At 44.7% G+C, this 21,113-nt stretch overlaps 1 protein-coding gene across 1 annotated transcript in view; it reads left to right on the forward strand.

Annotated features, from left to right (window-relative positions):
* The first annotated feature begins 201 nt into the window (after nt 1–201).
* Nucleotides 202–21,113, forward strand: part of LOC140205400 (voltage-dependent calcium channel gamma-2 subunit) — a 211,716-nt gene continuing 190,804 nt past the window's right edge. Inside the window, exon 1 of the mRNA XM_072272991.1 lies at nt 202–412. Within this exon, the coding sequence (XP_072129092.1) occupies nt 202–412 (211 nt within the window). The remainder of the gene's footprint in view (nt 413–21,113) is intronic.

Consider the following 21,113-nt stretch of genomic DNA (forward strand, 5'->3'; position numbering starts at 1 on the left):
AATATATATCCCATATATATCTATAGAACATATATATTGGATTTGAACTGACAGTGGTCTCCCTGCCCATCTCTTGATCTCTTTGCTCCCCATTCATTTCTGAAGAGGGATATTTTCTCGTCTACCTGAGAGAGGAGAGCGAGAGAGACAGAGAGAGAAAAAAAAGTGTGTTGTGTGTGTGCCCGAATATAATGAAGAATTATGGGTCTGTTTGATCGCGGTGTACAGATGCTCCTCACTACTGTGGGCGCTTTTGCAGCCTTCAGTCTAATGACCATTGCTGTGGGAACAGACTACTGGCTATACTCTAGGGGGGTTTGCAAAAGCAAATCAGTCAGTGAAAATGAGACCAGCAAAAAGAACGAGGAAGTGATGACCCACTCTGGATTATGGAGAACTTGCTGTCTTGAAGGTATTTCATCCCCCACCCCCCTTCCCTCATATCCACCATCTCTGTTCATGCGCTCCTTCCCCCACATTCCCCCATGTTAATTGTAAATGAGAGACCTATGGCCGGACATGGAATGAATAGCAAAAACGACTTCCCTCAATGGTGCTTTTTTGACGCATTCTGCATCTTTCCACTTTCCACCATCCAGTCTCCCGTTAACATATTCTGCAGTAAGGTTACATGCTGAATACTGTATGCTCGTCCACCCTCTAAAAATCAATAGATCGAATCAATCAGGGGTATTTTGGTAAACGGAAAGGGAATCGTTGGAGGATCGTGTCATTATTCATACACGGGGATCTTTGAATGAAGATTCAGTTTGTTGGCTAATGAAATATTAATTTCATTTTTATTTACAAAAGGGTGACATTCATTATTTCCCCCTTCAATAGCTATATTATTGCACTAAGAAAAGAAACAGCCATTTTGGGTGTGTCAGAATTAATGCTTATCAAAGACAAAATGGGAACATTTTTTAAGATTCTGTCTGCTTTTCCGTGTGTGTGATGGATAGGATAAAAAACGCCTCCCGCTCCCCGCAAAATAAAGCCACAATGCCTCCTAGCAAGATAAACATTGTCAGGAACGAAGGGAGTTTTGAAACCTGTGCGATCGGTATGACACGAGGAGAGGGAACAAGCTGGGATATGTAAAAAAAAGAAGGGGAAATAAAAGAAAAAAGAAGCAGATGTTCCCAGGTTTTGAGGGTCCATTTTGCAAATAAACGTTACGTTTTGATGTACCTTAAAACGTGCATTATCTGGGGAAGAAGGTCCGATTGCAAAGGGATTTACATTCCGGGTCCCAACGAGGGAAGCATACCCCCACCTCCTTTTCTGCCAAGGTCCCGATGTAATTTTGCTCTATCCTCTCACGTGGTTCCCGTGATAAATTCTAAAGTATGTCCGTATATATTAATCTAGTCATTGAAGCGGTCAATTGTGATGGAGTGCTAATAGTGACACGGTTTCATCAGTCAGGCTCGGTGCGGTGGGGTGCGATGGGATGCAATTTTCCCTCCCCGAAAGGGGTGAACCTAACTGCAATGAATAGTTTGAGCAGGAGGAGGGTGGGCGATTATTACCTTCTACTGGGATAAAAGAGGCGTCTGAACAGTGTGTTCCCATCCTTTCCCCTTTGGGGCTGGAGTCTCTTACAATCAAAAGCTAAACCCCCTCCTCCCCCCGAGATTTTAAAGGGAGAAAATTTATAATATATCAACCTTAAAATACACTGCTAAAAACAGTAATGACGTCACCATCTCTGTCATTTAAAAAAGCCAAATATGACTCATGGTCGTAAACTAAAAGACCCAAGACTTTTGAAAGAAAATCTATCATTTTAGTCTGATTAAATATATGTCAAACTTTACCCACTGTCTAGATGCGTTGCTATTTTAACCCTATGAAACTTAAATATTTTTATAGACTTGTGTTCATCTGAGATCCTTCCAATAGCTGTGGTTTAAGTGATAAGACTTTTTCGGATAGACGTTGCCCACGGGGTGCCTTGTGTTAAATCGCGATCCACTATGTTCGAAATTTGTATTGTGTGTGCCTACGATTTTCTTTTAACGTGGAATCAAGTTCCAGCAAGGTTGTTGTGGAATTGGGAACTGCGTGCAATATCTATGTTTTTAATCTAAAGCAGTTGGATTTGAGATGCAATTGAGTGTGTTTTAACAGAGTCTGCTTTTTTTTCTCTCTGGTACCGTTGCATCCTTGGGATCAAAGGGTTAAACATAATTAATTTGCAAACCTTCGGGCTTTTGAGCGGAGTTTTCACAATTCTGTGCTAATTGGTGACACAGCGGGCTGTAGAATTGAGCCTATTGCCCGTTCATTGTCTCCAAACGGACCAGGCAGTAGTCAAAAATAATCTTTTTTTTTACCTTTATCTTCGAGTTATTAAATAAGGTTTTTTATCCGCTTAAATGTTATTATATCACAGGGAGACCTTCTCCAGTTACTTGTTGCGGTCGTGGGTATTGGGAATCAACTTCTGTCTTAAAGCTTGGGCTCCAATTTGGCTCTCGTGTTAATATGCCCCACTTGACAATAAGGTGGATTTCTGTCCGGTAATGGTCACGTTTTTAAAATCGGGAAGTTATAACATTTGCAAATGGGTATTATTGTCGTTGCAGCTGCAGCTACTATGTTTGGTTGGTTAGTTAATATAAATCACTATTTTCTGAGATGACCTGGTCTCTGCACTGGACTCAAACGCTGTGTAAAAGAGAATAGAGTACTAAATTGTATTTAATATGTTGGATGTACAGCGAGTGTTGGGACTCAAACGTTTTTGGACTTGCTTGTTCCTGCTACAGATACAGTAGTCCTTGCCACCAATCCAGTGTGCAGTATTTACTACCAAGCCTCCTGTGCATCTTCTCAATTCCATTGTATAGGATGCCTCTGTGCATCAACATCTGCCATGTATTCAAATGTGGCAGGATGCATCCTATGAGCCCTTCGTAGCATAGTGGCAAGTGTTCTGATCCTTTTATCAATGGGCCGTGACCATGAGGTGGGAAGGAGAACGTCACTGTTCCGATCTGGGTGCTGCTCATTCCTTCACTTGCTCGATACGCAGTCTGGCTGTAGGGTATGGCAAATGGCCGCAGCTTCTATGGTTGCAAGGGAAAGCATCTAAGGACAGTAAGAATATCCTGACAATGACCATACTTTCTACCCCGGCAGTATGTAATACAATAAATGGGGCATTACTCAGTCTCTAATCCTCACTCTCTGTCCTGGCTATATGTGGATAGGATAAGGTAGAGTGAACTGTACTTTGTATCTAATGCATACTCCCTCTACTCTGACAATATGTGATAGGATACTGTAGAGGGAGCATTACTCTGCATGTAATCCACACTCCCTCTAGTCTGGAGTATGTGATTGGCTAAACTAGAGAAAGCATTACTCTGTATCTAATCCCCACACTCTGCCCTGGTATTATGTGATAGGATAAACTATAGGGATCATTACCCTGTACCTAATGCACACTCCCTGTACTCTGGCAAAAGGTGACGGAATACTGTAGAGAAAGCATTACTCTGCATCTAGTCCACACTGCCCGTACTCTGGGAGTATGTGATAGGATAGGGCAGAGAGAGTACTACTCTCTATCCGAAGCACACTCCCTCTACTCTGACGATATGTGATAGGATACTGTAGAGGGAGCATTACTCTCTATCTAATCCACACTCCCTCTACTCTGGCAGTATGTGATAGGGCAGTGTAAATGGGGGCCTGCTCTGTATCTAATCTCTGCTGTCTTTCGCTGTGAGTGTTTGATCGAACTGTGTAGAGGGCGGGTGCTTTACCTGCTAATAAAACAACACACCATCTCTTCCCGGCACTGGTTGATAGAACAGTATAGAGGGAGCTTCATTTTGTGTTTAGCCGTTAACTCGAGAGATTCTGCAGGTGCTGGAAATCTTGAGCAACATGCAGAAAATGACGGAGGAACTCAGCAGGTCAGGCAGCTTCTGTGGAGGGGAATAAACAGCCTTATTTTTTAGGTTGAGTCCTGCTGAATGGTCCCAGCCAAAATACCCACAATTTGCTCCCTTCCATTGACGTTGCCTGAGTTCTTCCAGCATTTCTGTGTGTTACTTTGTGTTTAGACCATGTTGGCTCCGCTTGTGACTGTCTGGTGGGACAGTGTAAACAGGAGCATCAATTTTTTGTCTGGCCCCAACTGTCCCTGCCATGGGAGTATTTGAAACCAATATATAGGGGAAATGTTAGTTTGTGCCTAACCCAGGCTGAGCCAGTCCTGGGAATATATCACATCACAACAAAGAAGGAGTTTAACCTGATATCTAACATTGTTCTGAGGGAGCATGATACAATATAGAGCATATTGATTTTTCTAGCTTTCGGTAATTTCTTCCTTCCTGACCCTTCTCTCTTCTGCATTTCCCCTTCTGGCTCCTTTCTCAACTATTCTCTTCTCCTTACTGCCTATTGCCTCCCTCTGGTGCCCTTTCTTCTTCAGCCCTTTATCTTTCCACCTATCACTTCCCAGCTTCTCACTTCATCCACAGCGCCCTTCCGCCAGCCTCACCTGGCTTCACCTATCACCTTCGAGCCTGTACTCTTTCCCCCCCTCCCGCCTCATTCTCATTTCACCAATCACCTCCCAGCTTCTCCGTTCATTCCCCTCCCCCTCCCCCTCCCCCTCCCATCCCCTTACCTTGCCCCTCAGCTGGCTTCACCTATCACCTTCCAGACTGCACGCCTTTCCCTCCTCCTAGCTTCTTATTCTGGCTTCTTCTCCCTTTCTCTCCCCTACGTGTCGACTTTTTATTCCTTCCCGTAGATGCTGCCTGACCTGCTGAGTTCCTCCTGCATTTTCTGCGTGTCACTTAACACGGGGGAGCTTTGCTTTGCACTTAACCCGTGAAATATGGACCATCCAAAGTCTCACCCATCCCACTCCCAAGGCAAGCATCCCTCAGCCGATGAATGCAACACCCAAAATAACAATTGCACGTTGATACAAGCAGCTATGACATGATCTTTTGTGATTAGTTGGGTTTCCATGATTTGGCTATTGACGGCTGTGATGTGAGGAGCATGAAGCCGACGCTGTCTGTAATATTGCCATAAGATGGCTGCATTTGGCGGAAAAAGAAATATGTTTCTGGAGATGCTGCAAGAGCAGGGCTTGTGTTTGAATAAAAATTAGTCGGCTAAAAATTATACAGGAGATGTGCAGAATTCTTTGTTTTGGATAAATCTAAATGTTACCAAGGGAGATATCTGTGCACTTGGGGATGTCAAGCAGTCATGCATTTAATGCAGCTCTTCCTGCCTTAACTCTCTAGGCAACAGGCAGCTGGAGAGATGACCTCTAAGGTTGAAACCTCTCTATAACATGACACCATTAAGTATGGCTCTGTTGATATCATCGCTGGGGGTGACGGGAGATGCCCAGAAGTTCTGCAGCACCACTTCTATTTTATGGAGCTCTCGTCGTAACCCCTTTCCCAATAATCAGCCACAGAACCAAATAATGTTTCAGAACTCCAGCATTAAGGAAAATTGCTTCAACATTGGCAAATGTTGTTTAAGTTCTGGTCACCTAACTCCAGGAAAGACAGCAATAAGGTTGAAAGAGTACAGAGAAATTTTACAAGGATGTTGCCAGGACTTGAGGATTGGAGTTATTGGGAAAGTCTGAATAAGTTAGGACTTTATTCCTTGGAGTGTAGGAGAATGAGGAGAGATTTGATAAAGGTCGACAAAATTAGGAGTGGTATAGATCGGCTAAAAGCAAGCTTTTATCACTGATGTTGGGTGAAAATAAAACTGGGAGTTATGGGCTAAGTGTGAAAAATGAACTGTTTAAGGGATAAATTCTTCACTCAGAGGTTTGTGAAAGTGTGGAACAAGCTTCCAGCAGAAGTGATGAATCCAGGTTTGATTTTAACATTTAAGAGAAGTTTGGACAAGTACAAGTGGATAGGAGGGGTATGGAGACGCAGGTCGATGGGAGTAGGCAGAAATATAATTTGTCATGGACTAGATGGGCCGAAGGGCCTTTTTCTGTGCTGTAATGTTCTACGACTCTAAGTTAAGGGAAGATTTCTTTTCCCCAAGTGAATGAGACTTGGACGATCATCCATTGCCACCTATCTAAGAGAGTGCCATGGCTCCCTTATCCCAACAGGAGATTGCCACCAACCTCATATCCCTGCCAGAGGTTCACATGGTATCCTCAATCCAGCAGGTAGTCCCAATGCCTCCCTGATCCCTGGGAATCCTCAGAGCTTCTAATACCTGCAGGAAACCTCCAGAGTTCCTTCATCCTGAAAAAGAAGTCCAGCAATACCCAACCCCTCCAACTGATAATGGGAAGTCCACAGATCTCTTATCCCTACAATGATCCCCTTCATCCCTGAAGGAGACGTTTGAAGACTCGCCCATCCTAGTAGGCATTCCCCAGTTTTATTCTCCTCACATCTCCATCTCCACCTCCCCCACAATGAGAAATTCCCCTTGGGCTTCCCAGTGCTTCCAGATATCACTGTTGACCCCTACACACATCCCACCCCACTGTCGTAACAGGAGATCCTCATAGTTCTCCCATCTATTTAGGAGATCAGCACAGCTGCTCACTGTTGTGGGAAATGCCTGTGGTTCCAACACTAACTGCAGATCATTTCCACATTTGGAAAGCTCCACGCCTCACATTAGCCATTATTCTCCCCTGCCTTGGTGTCCTCGGGCGTCCATCGATCGATACTTCTCCTTCCCAACACTCACTTCTCTCATTCCCATATCTCTGGGTTTCTGCCCAATGTCACACATTAACCAGCAGGCGCGGGGTGCCCGAGCCCTGTCACGACTCCCCAGTCCACCTTACTCCATTGTGTTGTGTCTGAATTCTACGTGGCAGCATCCTGTGTTTTTATCAGTGAAGGGGCTCTGAAAGATTAGGTAAAGAACTGCTCCTACTTCATAGTTTCAATATTAGAACATAGAACACTACTGCTCAGTACAGGCACTTCGGCCCACAATGTTGTGCCAGCCCTTTAACCTTCTCCAAGATTAACCTAACTCTTCTCTTCCACATAACCCTCTATCTTTCTATCATCCACATTCCTACTGCCTGTTAAATGTCCCTAATGTATCTGTCTCAACTACCACCCCTGGCAGGGCGTTCTACACGCCCATCATTATCTGTATTAAAAAAATCGTCTGACATCTCCCCTATACATTTCTCCAATCATCTTAAAATCATGCCTCCTCGTTGTCGCAGTATAGGACAAGCACATTGGAGCAATTTTGAAAGTTGCCTCCAAAAGCCCACAAGGTGCTTCAGCAGTTGCTTAAACAGAGAAATCAGTCTCAAGGACCCATCGCAAATGAGCTGGAGAGGGAAGAGGTTGCTAGGTTGCTCTGGTCAGATCCTTGCGCCCAGTACTAACAGTAAGACAGGTCTTCAGGGGTAGTGGAAAACAGAAGTGCCCTCATAGAGCTGCTAGAGGTACGTGGCACTGCCAGGCAATGGCCAGCAGATGACTCTCTCACAGATTGTCGAGTACCGTAGAACTCACAGGATTATTATCCCCTTAGCAAAAAATGTATCTAAGACACAACCATGGAACGGAGATGAGGAGGAATTTCTTTAGCCAGAGATTGGTGAATTCTTTGCCACAGGCAGCTGTGGAGGCCGAGTCTTTATGTATACTTGATGGGCCAAATGGGTTAATTGTGCTCCTATATCTTTTGGTCTTAAAATGGCAACAAGACCACCTGAGTACAAACGATGAATAGAGATCTCACACAGGGGTCAATTCTTGCACCTGCCATTTTCCAGCTTGATACGCATAAAATGCTGGAGGAACTCAGTAGGTCAGGCAGAATCTATGGAGGGGAATAAACAGTCAATGTTTTGGTCTGAGACCCTTCAGCAGGATGAAGAAAGAAGGGGGAAGAAACCAGAATAAGAAGGTAGAAGGAGGAGAAGATGTACACGCTGGAAGGTGATAGGTGAAGCCGGGGAAGGTGGGTGGGTGGCGGAGGGTGGTTGAAGTGAGAAGCTATGCTGTGATAGGTAGGAGAGGTAAAGGGCTGAAGAAGGAATCTGATAGGAGTGGAGAGTGGACCTTGGGAGAAAGGGAAGGAGGAGGGGCACTAGAGGGAGGTGAGGAGAAGAAAGGAGGGGAGCCAGAATAGGGAATGGAATGAAAGATTAGCAGAAGTTAGAGATATGGATGTTCATGCCACCAGGTTGTTTCTGTGCAATGGACATGGTGCACACTAGGGCCTCAGTAGTTCGTCAATATCAATGGCTTTGCACCAGCAACAGGAAGCCCATGAGTACCTTTTGGTTAAAACCATTTGTCTGTAGATGCCATCCTTTCCAAGGCAATAAAGATTCGAGCACAATGCCAGGTCTGAAGTCACATATAAGTCATCTTGGGTAAGGACAGCAGAGGGCCCTCCCAGAGAGACGTGCGTGAACCAGATGTGGGATTTTTTTTGCGCAGAAGCAGACACAAAATTCAGGGGGAACTCAGCGGGTCATGCAACAGCTATAAGGGAATAAACAGTCGATGTTTCAGGCCAAGGCCATTCCTCAGGGTGCAAAAGGAAGCGGGCAGTTTCCCCAAATACAGTTATTGAGATCTGCTTTACGTACTTACATATTTCAAACACAAGAAAGTCTGCAGATGCTGGAAATCCAAAACGACACACACACACACACACACAAAATGCTGGAGGAACTCAAACTGGTCCCGAAGAAGGGTCTCGGCCTGAAACGTCAACTGTTCACTCTTTTCGATTGATGCTGCCTGGCCTGCTGAGTGCCTCCAGCATTTTCTGTGTGTTGCTCTAGATTTCGAGCATCTGCAGATTTTCTCTTGTGAGCTTTCAAAATCCATACAGACAGCAGCAGAATTGAACCCAGGTAACTGACACTGTAATAGTGCTATGCTACTGTGCCGAAGGCTAGACTTTTCTTTAACAATCTGGTTCCCCATTTCTCATTGCGAGATTTAAACTCTTGACTCTGGATAAACATTCCTGATACCAGACTGCTAATCCAGTGACCACGACACTGCCTTATCACACACCTACAGGGATGTGATTACTACTTTCGGCTTCTCCAGCCCAATCCAAACCAAGCTGGTGAATTTAATGTTCCACTGAACAGCAAGAGCTAGGAGGAGGAAGTCGTAAACACAAGAGATTCTGCAGATTCAAGATTGTTTAATACCATTTTCAGTACACTAGTGTAAAGGAGAACAAAATAATTGTTATTCTGGATCCAATGCAGCACAAAAAAAAACACAATATGATAAAGAACTCAATAATAATAAAAAACACAATAAATAAAAATACTTAAGATAGCTTCCATACATAGATGTAAAGTGCTAAGTCCATAAAGTGATGCTAGGCACTGGAGTGTCTGTACATAAGGTGACTGACAGGAAATGATAAAGTAGTGATGGTTGGTTGGGGAGGGGGGAAAACAAGCCCAAGGTGTCTGAGAAACACGGCAAGCCAGGCAGCATTTATGGAAAGGAATGAACAGTCTGAGTTTTGGGCTGAGACCCCTCATCAGGACTGGAAAGGAACAGGGACGAAGGCAGAATAAGAAGGTGGGGGGTGGGAGCGGAGTATGAGGTGGCAAGTGGGGGACAATGTTGTCTTCCTTTGCAGAAGAAGGCCTGTTCCTAAGCCTCACATTGGATGCCAGAGACACCACCCGCACTCTGGCCTCATCCAATAAAACTGGCTCCCAAGTGAAACCTCCTGGAGCGACTTCGGGATGTCATGGGGGAGTTCACTTTGAACGCTCCGTACCACAGTGCTGCTCTGTGTATTGCCCGATCTCTCCCATGATCCTCCAGATGTTACATATATCACAGGTCACTGGGACAGTATGAGTGCATAGCAGTCAGCGTAACACTATGACAGCTCCAGCGGCCCAGGTTTAGTTCCTGCTGCTGTCAATAAAAAGTTTGTACGTCCTCCCCCTGACTGTGTGAGTTTCCTCTCGGTGCTCCTGTTTCCTCCCACATTCCAAAAACAAGCAGGTTAGTAGCTTCATTGGTAACGTGAGTGTAATTGGGCGGAGCGGGCATGTTACAGTGCTGTATCTTTAAAGAAAATACGCAGCTAATTGCCACCTTGTTGACAGTAACAGGGCCTCTGCAAATGTTCCAAACAAATGGCCGATATTCACCGCAGACCCAGCAGCCTTCATGAGATGGCGGAGTCACAGACCACACCGACCTCCCCACACGCAAGAGCATCTAAAAAATGTCATCCCATTTTGTGAAAACAGCAGCCACCATCCCATTAAACAGATGGAAGGAACACAACTAATGCAGGGACCAAATATCTCGTCACTGGCCTTTCCATAGGGCTCACTCACCAATTTCCTTTGCAGGTGGCACAGAGGCCCCAGCTGAACTTGCCACCGACAATATGTCCACCAGCTCCACAAACAGATCCAAAGCCCTACTGTACTTGTGGAGTCAAAGTTCAAAGTTCAAATAATTAAGGAAAAGGAATTAAACGCTAAGTGGTAAAGTCCTTGAGAGTGAGTTCACATGTTGTGGAGTCAGTTCAGTGTTGAGAAGAGTGAAGTTACCCACGCTGGTTCAGGAGCCTGATGGTTGTAGGGTAATAGCTGTTCCTGAATCTGGTGGTGTGGTGGGGGACCTGAGGCTTCTGTGCCTCCTACTTAGTGGTGGAAGAGAGAAGAGAGCGTGGCCTGGATGACAGGTGTCCTTAATGATGGCTGCTGTTTGCTTGTGCCAGTGCTCCTAGTAAATGTGCTCAGTGGTGAAGGAGGCTTTGCCTGTGATGGACCACTCATTTTATCTCCAGAACAAGGAGCATTCTACGTCAAAACTTGTTGCCGGCGGCATCGCCACCGTGAATCTCAAGAGGCCTTTTTGCCTGAATATTTGTCCCAGGTGAGAGGTGTCCTACAAGGTACCACAGGACCATAAGACCATTAGATAAAGGAGCAGAATTAGGCCGATCGAGTCTGCTCCCAAACGTGCTTTACACCTGCTGAACAGCTTTCGGACTGGTGTAATGCAGGGAGTGTTTCGGCTCACTGGTGCACAGAAAGATCCCAGAAATAGCCTATAAATTTTTTAAAAACTGGATAAAGTAGGCCAGGTGGCATACGCAGAAATGCAAAACAGTTAATGTTTCAGACCCGTAAACCTTCATCAGAACTAAATATCTGGCTTCTTTTCCCTAATATTGGATGAGAGGTAAATAGTGGCCACAAGACCAGGAAGAAGTGCCTCTCTCCCTTCCTCCCAACACAAGCATGGCAAGTCCGTCCCTAACTGCACCTACTCAGTTCCTATATATTCCCATACACTGCCCCAGTGGGTTTGCAGTCACATTTAGGCCAGGCCGGGACTGCAGATTTCCTACCACGAAGAACATCCGTTCTCTTCCTAAAATTCCGTTTTTTTAAATTTAGCTCCCCAGCTGACCTGGCAGGATTCGAATCCTATCTCTGAGCCAGTGGTGCAGAATTCTGGCTGCCAGCCTAACACCTTAACCACTACACTGCCATACTCTGTACGGACTTCCCACAACCTACAGACTCATTTTCAAGGGCTTGTCATCTCATGTTCTCAATAGTTATTGCTTTTTTTTTTTGTTGTTTTGTACTTGCACAGTGTGTTGTCTTTTGCACAATGGTTGTTTGCCTGTCTTGTGTGTGGTCTTTCATTGATTCTATTGCGTTTCTTTCTATGTATTTATTAGTTAATGAGGTACAGTGTGGAATGGGCCCTTCAGGCCTCTCAGCAAATCCCCAGTTTTAATCCGACACTAATCGTGGGCCGGTGGTGTAGTGGTATCCGTAATGGGCTTCGGGGCGAGTGGCCTGGGTCCGAATCCACACGGTCCATCCGTGCTGGGTTGAGCGTCGAGCTGGCGACTCAGCCTCGTAAAATGGCAAGGTTGCCGCCCAATGCGCCAGTGAGACCCGAGAGGAATTTTATTTGTTATTACAATCATCGGACGAGTTGCAATGACCAATTATTAGTACGTCTCTGAACTGTGGGTGGAAACCCACGTGGTCTCGGGGAGAGCGTACAAACCCCTTACAGGCAGTGGCGGGAATTGAACCTGGGTCGTCTGTACTGTGAATGGTTGTGCTAACCACGATGCTACCGTGCCTCCCGGCTTTCCCCTTTTGATTACCCCCTTGATATTTTTCGTCGCCAGATCAGTATTCACCTTCTAAATACATGATCTCATCCAAATCTATGCAGTATTTACTGTCGATGCCGGCAATAAAATAAATCTGAGGGTTGTAAACGGTGACATAAATGTTCTTAGATAATAAACTTACTTTGAACTTTGAGCTTTGATTAGCATCCCATCTAAAAGACAGTACCTCTGATCGTGGAGCCCCTCCCTCAGTACTGTTCTGGGGTTTTGCATTCAAATGCGGGATGAACTTTAATAAGGGGGAGATATGCTCAGTTTTGGTTGACTCATAATACTTCAGAATGTTAATTTCTGGAAATGCTGTAAGCCAGCCTGAGGTTATGGTATTATAGAAAGCTGTCCTTCAGTTTGTCTGACCTTTACAATGCCTCCTGTATGCAAAATACTGTCCAGTCGTTGTCTTGGGAGAGAGAGTAAGCTCACTGACATTTACAGACCAGTGGAGTGAGTGCTTCAGTGCTGCTTTCTTTGAACTGCCGTGATCTTGGCCATGGCTGAGACCACCATTTTCATTTAAAAATTCGACGAACTGTCTTTAATAAGCAGAAGGAGCTTGGCTGATGAAGTTGGCAATAGCAATTTGCATTTATAAGAAGCACCACTGATACGGTGGAACTTCCGGAAATGCTTCATGCTGGGGTCATACTAGGGTTGATGTAGGAAGGAAGGTACTGGGGCAGGTGACCTAAAGGCTCGGGCAAAGCCAGAGGATTTAAAGGGAGCATCCGGAAAGCGATGAGAATGTGGGGCCTGAGGAACAGCCACCAATACTGAGCCTTAAGTAAATCCATCACATGAAATGAGTCCCCTCCATCATAGGTACTAGCCTCTGTAGTATCCAAGACCATTTTCAGGAAGGCAGCTTCCGTCATGAACAACCCCCACCACCCTGGGTCTGCCCTCTTCTCATTGTTACCATCAGGAAGGAGGTACAGGAGCCTGAAGGCACACACTCAGCGATTCAGGAACAGCTTCTTCCCCTCTGCCATCCGATTCCTAAATGGACATTGAACCCATGAACCCTACCTCACTACTTTTTCTGTTTCAGCTAACTTTAACTATTTAATTATTCATATATAAGTGTACAGTAATTCAGTTTTTTCTCTATGTTTATCATGTATTGCATGGTACTGCTGCCACAAAGATAATAAATGTCACGACATATGCCAGTGATATTCTGATGCGGGAGAGCACAAGAATGTAAAACATTCAAATTGGAATAGGCCACATGACCCTCGAAGCTGTTTAGCCATCATGACTGATCTCACCTTTAGCCTTTTCTCTGCTTTCTAACTCGACCTCCTGAGCATCCTTAATTTAAATTTATCTTGCACCATCAGATGCACAAAATCTGCATTGTGGAATTTTCCTTCTAAGCCTCTCCAATTTCTTTTTTTTTAAAAAAAACTTCTTAGATAATATGACCTCAGTTAAAGATTTTACTTGTTTTAACATCCCTGTGTGAGGAATGCAGAGACGGAGGAGTTTGAAGCCTTAGAGAGAGCTGAAAGCCAGATTGAGAATTCTAAAACTGGGGCATAGCCGGACAGGGAGCACAGATGTGGTGAATGAAATGAACCTGGTACAGGTTTAGATGCAGGCTGCATAGATTTGGATGAGATCATGTATTTAGAAAGTGAATACTGATCTGACACGACAAAGAATATAGATCAAGTGGATAATCAAAAGAGCACAAACAGAGTTTGGGAGGTGAGGCTGAAAATGTGGTACATACACGGTGTGTTCCTTTGTTAAGTTCCAAAGGTGACAGAAGCTGTTGAATGTGCCAAGGGACGATATAAAATGTATTAATAATTAAGTCAAAGTCAAGTTTATTTTCCTACGTGCAAGTTCATGAGTGCACAGGGGCAATGAGAATCTTCACACTGCAGCACAAGTGCTCACTCCTTGGAGTTCAATTTCTGCCACTGTCTATGTGGAGTTTGCATGTTCTCCCTGAGACTGTGTGGGTTTCCTCTTGGTGTTCCGGTTTCCTCCCACGGTCCAAAGATGTATGGTTAGGGTCAGAGAGTCGCGGATATGCCATGGCTAGGTCAGTGCCCAAAGTGTGGCGACACACACCCTCTCGGACGGCGTTGGCCATTGACGCAAAACGATGCACTTTACTGTGTGTCTTGACGTTTCAGTGTATCGGTGACAAAACAAAGCTGATCTCTCAATTGCAGCAGCATTCCAGGCACGGAGCATCAGATGCTCAATATTGGCAAGAAAGCATAAAATATGTGTCATAAAAGAAAGCGCGCAATTAGAATTAAAAGGAAAATGTCCATTGTTGTGCAAAGTGGCCACCGTTTTGCTGTGCTGAGGTGGTGATCGGACTTGTGTGGTTGGTTCAAGAACCGAACGGTTGAAGGGAAGCAGCTGCTCTTGAAGCTGGTGGTGTTGAGCTTCAGGCTTCCCCATGCCCCCTGCCTGGAGGTAGCTGCGAGATAAAGGTGTGGCCCCGGTGATGGTGGATGAATGGCCTCAGTAGTCAGTGCTGCGTTTTAAATTTGACATCCTTGCTTGTGGTTTTTAGTGTGTGTGTGTGTGTTTGGAGATACTCATTGCAGCAACACCTTCACCTGCGAGTCTGTTGGGGTCATCTGCTGGATCCGATGCTCCCGGTGTGGCCTCCTGTAAATCAGTGAGTCCCGCCGCAGATTGGGAGACTGTTTCGCCGAGCACCTTCGCTCTGCCCGTCACAAAAAGCAGGATCGCTCGGAGGCTACCCATTTCAATTCTGCCTCCCATTCCCATTCCGATATACCAGTCCACGGCCTCCTCTACTGCCCTGATGAAGCCGCACTCAGGTTGGAGGAGCAACACCTTAAGTGCCGCCTAGGTCGTCTCCAACCTGATGGCATGAGCATCGATTTCCTCAAACTTCCAGTAATTTCCTCCCGCCCCACCTCCTTCACCATTCCCCATTCCTGTTTCCCTCTCTCACCTTTTCTTTTTACCTGCCCATCACCTCTCTCTGGTGTCCCCCCCCCTTCCCTTTCTTCCCATGGTCCTCTGTCCTCTCCTATCAGATTCCCCTTTCTTCAGCCCTTTATCTCTTTCACCAATCAATTTCCTGCTCTTTACTTCACCACCTCCCCCTCTCCCAGTTTCACCAATCATCTACCACCTTGTACTTCTTTCCCTCCTCCCCCACCACCCCCCCACCTTCTTAGTCTGGCTTCTCCTCTTCCCTTCCAGTCCCGATGAAGGGTCTCGGCCTGAAACACCAACTGTCCACTCTTTTCCGTAGGTGCTGCCTGGCCTGCTGAGTTCCTCCAGCATTTTGTGTGTGTGTTGCTCATTGATGTGATATTTGCCATGTGATTTAATGGCCACCGTGATGGAATTAAGGGGACTGAGCTGATTTCTGCAGTTAAACCCTGGAATTTAATTTTGTGCAAGCTGTCTTTTGTTTCAGGGACTAATATGCTTTGCTTTGGGATAAATAGAACACAACATAATTTATAAGCAAATATAATATTCACTTGGGCTGTTTTATCCGGAGCGCCAGAGGCTGAGGGGAAATCTGATAGAGGTTTATAAGATTATGAGAGGCAGAGATAGAGTAGACAGGGAGTATCTGTTTCCCAGAGTTGAAATGTCTAATACCAGAGGGCTTGCATTGAAGATGAGAGGGGGTAGGTTCAAAGGGGATTTGAGAGGTAAGTTTTTTTACTCAGAGAGTGGTAGATGCCTGGAATGTGCTGCCTGGTCTGGTGGTAGAGGCAAGTACATTAGAGGCTTTCATGAGATGTTTAGATAGGCACATGGATATAAGGAAGATGGAAGGAAATGGACGTTATGTAGGCAGGAGGGCCTGTTCCTGTGCTGTACCATTCGATAGGATTCAGAGTACTTCAGTTAGCTGTTGCAAGCTGCATTTTGGCTTCACTGCAAGACCAGTTTATGTCCCTAGGGTTGAATTCCTCAGTAAGACCAAGGAATTGATGGTGGACTTCACTTCAGGAAGGAGAAGTCGAGGGAACACATACCAGTCTTCATGAAGGGCTCAGCAGTGGGAAAGGGTGAGCAACTTCAAGTTCCTCGTCACCAACATCTCAGACAATCTATCTGGGGACCAACATTTCAATCCAAACATGGAGATCATAAGACCATAAGATATAGGAGCAGGAGTAGGCCATTTGGCCCATTGGGTCTGTTCTGTCATTTCATCATGGCTGATCCAATTTTCCTCTCAGCCCCAGTCTTCTGCTGTCCCTCATATCCCTTCATGACCTGACCAATCAAGAATCTATCAACCTCTGCCCTAATTATACATAAAGTCTTAGCCTCCACAGCTCCCTGTGGCAAAGAATTCTACAGATTCATTACCCTCTGGCTGAAGAAATTCCTCCTAATCTTTGTTCTAAAAGGAAACCTTTCTGTTCTGAGACTGTGTCTTTCAGACTCAGACACTCCCACCATAAGAAACATCCTCTCCACATCCACTCTATCAAGGTTTTTGCCATTCAATAGGTTTCAATGCAGTCAGCCCTCATTCTTCTGAATTCTAGTGAATACAGGCCCAGAGCCATCAGACGTTCTTCATGTGACAAGCCATTCAATCCTGGAATCATTTTAGTGAACCTCCTTTGAACCCTCTCCAGTTTCAGAACATCCTTTCTAAGATAAGGTGCCCAAACCTGCTCACAGTACTCCAAATGAGCGCCTGCCAGTGCTTTATAAAGTTTCAACAGTACATCCTTGCTTTTATATTCTAGTCCTCTTGAAATAAATGCATACATTGCATTTGCCTTCCTCACCACAACCTGAAAATTAACCTTTAAAGAATCCTGCACAAGGACTCCCAAGTCCCTTTGCATTTCATCTTTTCATATTTTCTCTCCATCTTGAAAATAGTCAACCCTTTTGTTTCTTCTACCAAAGTGCATGACCAAATACTTCCTGACACTATATTCCATCTGCCATTTCTTTACCCATTTTCCTAATCTGTCTAATTCCTACTGTAGCCTTTCAACTTCCCCAAAACTATCTGCTCCTGCACCTATCTTCATATCACCTGCAAAATTTGCAACACTGCCATCAATTCCATCATCTAAATCATTGACATATAATGTAAAAATAATCAGTCCCAACACAGACTCCTGCGGAACACCTCTAGTCACTGGCAGCCAACCAGAAAAGGCTCCCTTCATCCCCACTCCTTGCCTCCTGCCAATCAGCCACTGTTTTATCCATGCTAGAATCCTTCCTGTAATGCCACGGGCTCATAGGCGCACACTCAATGTTTTAGGAACAGCTTCTTCTCCGCCATCAGATTTCTGAACGGTCCATGAATTCATGAACACCTCCTCACTTCTTGTGCTATTTCTATTTATATATTTTTAAAATTGTAACATGGTAAATTTTTTATGCATGGCACTGTGACTGGTTGTCCAGCATGAACGTACCCGTGCAGGAGAGTTTTTAAAGAGGGCAAGCTAGTGCACAGGGCAGTTCCTCGCTCTTGACCTTGGAAGTCGGATTCCAGTGGTAAGGGTAGTTGTCACAACTCAGACTTTCCTTTGTTGCAGTGGATGCCCACGGCTTCTTCTCAGCCTTGATTTGCCCTTCCCGCTCTACAAAGCCTTCCTGGCCATTAGATCCCGCTGTTGGTCTCAGCTGCCCAGCCCACGTATGCTAGGACAGGCATGTCCCTATCCCACTGGGGTATGAGGCCCCCCCTGGCTACCCTCACCTGGTTTAGCCCACCTGTCGAGGTGGTATACCAGGGTGTGGCCAGGGAATCCCCAGCACGCTCTTCTCACTGTTGCTATCAGGCAGAAGGTACAAGAGCCTCAGGACTTACACCACCAGGTTCAAGAACATTTACTACCCCTCAACCATCTGGCTCTTGAACAACTGCACTCTTTTGCCCATTTTTGAAATGTTCCCACAATCAATGATCTCATTTTAAGGACTCTTAACTCAGTATCTCATGTTCTCATTATTTATTGCTATTTATTTATATTTGCATCTGCACAGTTTGTTGTCTTCTGCACTCTGGTTGATCTTTCATTGACCCTGTTATCGTTACTATTCTATCGATTTGCTGAGTATGCCCACAGGAGAATGAATCTCAAGGTTGTATGTGTACTTTGATAATAAAATTTACTTTGAACGTTGACCTTTGAACTCGGGGCCACATGTGAGAGCTGAGTGTCAGGTGCGGACCAAAGGTGATTATGCGGCCTAGAATGGACACGACAAGCCCCTTCACCAGAGGCGCTACCTTCTCCGCCCCGCCCGCCCCACGGACACCCCATACACCCCGTTGCGCTGTACGACAGCTGCGGATCAACAGATTTCATGACAGAGGCCAGTGATAACAGACATGAGCCTGAGTCTGATTCTGAAGTAAGGCCCAATTTATTTCCTCTGTGTTGACAGGAAGGACGAGTATTTGGGTTTTGAGTTTACACTAAAGACTGGTTTATGGGTTGCTGGTAGAGCTGTAATTTCACAGTAAAGGATTCCTTACGGTCAATGTAATGACACTTCCATCCTTGCCAAGACTGTGAGTCATTACAACACTATTGCTACCCTATTCTTATTTCCATATTTTAAAGCATATTTCAGTTTCCAAGTATAGTGCAGGGGACATGGTGTCGAACAAATTTGTAGTCTGACTGGTTTAATATTCAATATATGAATGAATCTCATTGGTAACCTGCCTATCCTTTGAGTACACCTTCAGGTTTTTACAACTGAATTTAAATGGTGCAGCTCATGATCTTATTATCTCAATAATTTGAGTGTTTTCCTATGGTGACTTTCCTCAATGTTTAAATGTCATACCAAAAGATTCTGTTCATTACGCCGCTGGCGTTTAAGGCAGTGATGAAGGTCCTCCATCTCTGGTGGTGTTCAGGGCTTCCTTCATCGTGCCAGAAGTTTCCTCTCAGTGTTCACTACTGTCAGCCATGCAAGTCCCGGCTGGAGACTCAGGATTACCACCACACTCAGATGTAAAAGGATTCTTTACTGCTGTTTCTGTGGCAATTTCGTTTTACCAGTCAAGGTTGTTAGCCCTGAGCTGAACCCCTGAACCTGCAGGACCAGTGGGCCAATCGTATTCTGACCTCTGCCCTTTGCCCCATTATGGGTGACCCCCCCCCCACCAAGAGCCAAAGCATAACATCTGTCTCCAACCAGCACAGCTCTCTGGGTCATTGAGACCAAAATACTCTGAAGCAACAATATTTTATGATTCAATGCTTGGCCCTGAATATCAATAAATTGTACGGTTAGCTGTACCTGATTTAACTTGAAAAACTTCAATGCACACCAGGGTGTTACATCTAGCTTGTAATACATGAGATACTTCACTAATGCACCCAGCACTCGACATTTCTTTTAGGGTAATATTATCTTCAGGAGGTTATTCTTTGTAAGTGGAAGAATCAGTTTTAATATCACCAGCATATGTCATGAAATTTATTAACTTTGCAGCAGCAGTGCAATGCAATACATGACAGTATAATACATAAAAATAACTGTAAATTACTGTAAGTGTATATATAAAATAGTTAAATTAAATAAGTATTGCAAAGACAGAAATAAAAAGTGGTGAGGTAGTGTTCATGGGTTCAATGTTCATTCAGAAATCGGATGGCAGAGGGGAAGAAGCTGTTCCTGAATCACTGAGTGTGTGCCTTCAGGCTTCTGTACCTCCTACCTGATGGTAACAATGAGAAGAGGACATGTCCTGGATGATGGGGGAGGGGTCAAAGTATGTATACAGTATACAATGTTGAGATTCATCTTCTGACAGATAGCCACGAAAGAAACCCAGAGGATCTCATTAAAAAATGAAGATCGTCAAACACCAAAGTGCAGAGAGGAAAAAAAATCATGCAAGCAAAAAACATGAGCAAATAACGTTCTGAACTGAAGTCCATAAAGAGAGTCCGTACTAGCATATGTATTGGCATAGTAGTGTGTAAAGAAATTGCTAAATAAATGACAGAAGTCTTTAAGATTAGTCATTGATGTGTTCAATCATTCTGTTAAATGGGAGCGATTGAAAATGGTTTGATAAGGTTGGATAGAGAATTTAGATCCCTGAGAAGGTACAAAGTGTACATGCAATCAATGCTGCCTCGTGCATTCATCTCATTTGAGATGATGGATGCTGACTGACTGATAAGGAGTCTAAAAAATACTCTCCTAGAAAACGCTCTCTGTACTGGGAACCTCTTGGCGACCAGTAAAGGCTCAGTTACCCCCTCTCGGACTATCAGGGTGTGACAACACAGGAACAGAAAATGCAAGGAATATTCACAAGCAAAGCCCTGTTGAGTATCAACCTGGAATGTTAACTCTGCTTCTCTCTCTGCAGCCGCTGCCTGACCTGCCGAGTGTTTCTGGCATTTTCTGCTCCATTTTAGATTTCCAGCAACTTCACTTTTTTGCTTCAGGTATGGGAGTGCAGGGTCTGTGTACTAGGGTAGTAATCCAGAGCACTTGACTAATGGAGATATGAGTTCAAATCCCACCTGGGGGAGTTTAAATTGAGTTAATTAATTGATGAAGTCTGAAATTATATAGCTAGTATGAAACTATTGGATTGCCATAAAAACTTAGCTGGTTTGTTAATCCCTCTGAGGGAAGGAAATGTGTTCTTAATTGATTTAAACTATACACTCAGTAGCCACTTTATTAGGTACCCCTTGAACGTACACTGAGTGTATGTTCGTGGTCCTCTGCTGTAGTAGCCCATCACTTCAAGGTTCGATACGTTATGCGTTCAGAGATGCTCTTCTGCACACTACTGTTGGAACATGTGGTTATTTGAATTATTGTCACCTTCTAGTCAGATTGAAGAAACCTCGCCACTCTCCTCTAACCTCACTCATTAATAAAACGTTTTTGCCCACAGAACTACCGCTCACTGGATTTTTCTTGTTTGTTTTTAT

Source organism: Mobula birostris, chromosome 11 (genome assembly GCF_030028105.1).
Source record: "Mobula birostris isolate sMobBir1 chromosome 11, sMobBir1.hap1, whole genome shotgun sequence".
In the NCBI taxonomy this organism is placed as follows: domain Eukaryota; kingdom Metazoa; phylum Chordata; class Chondrichthyes; order Myliobatiformes; family Myliobatidae; genus Mobula; species Mobula birostris.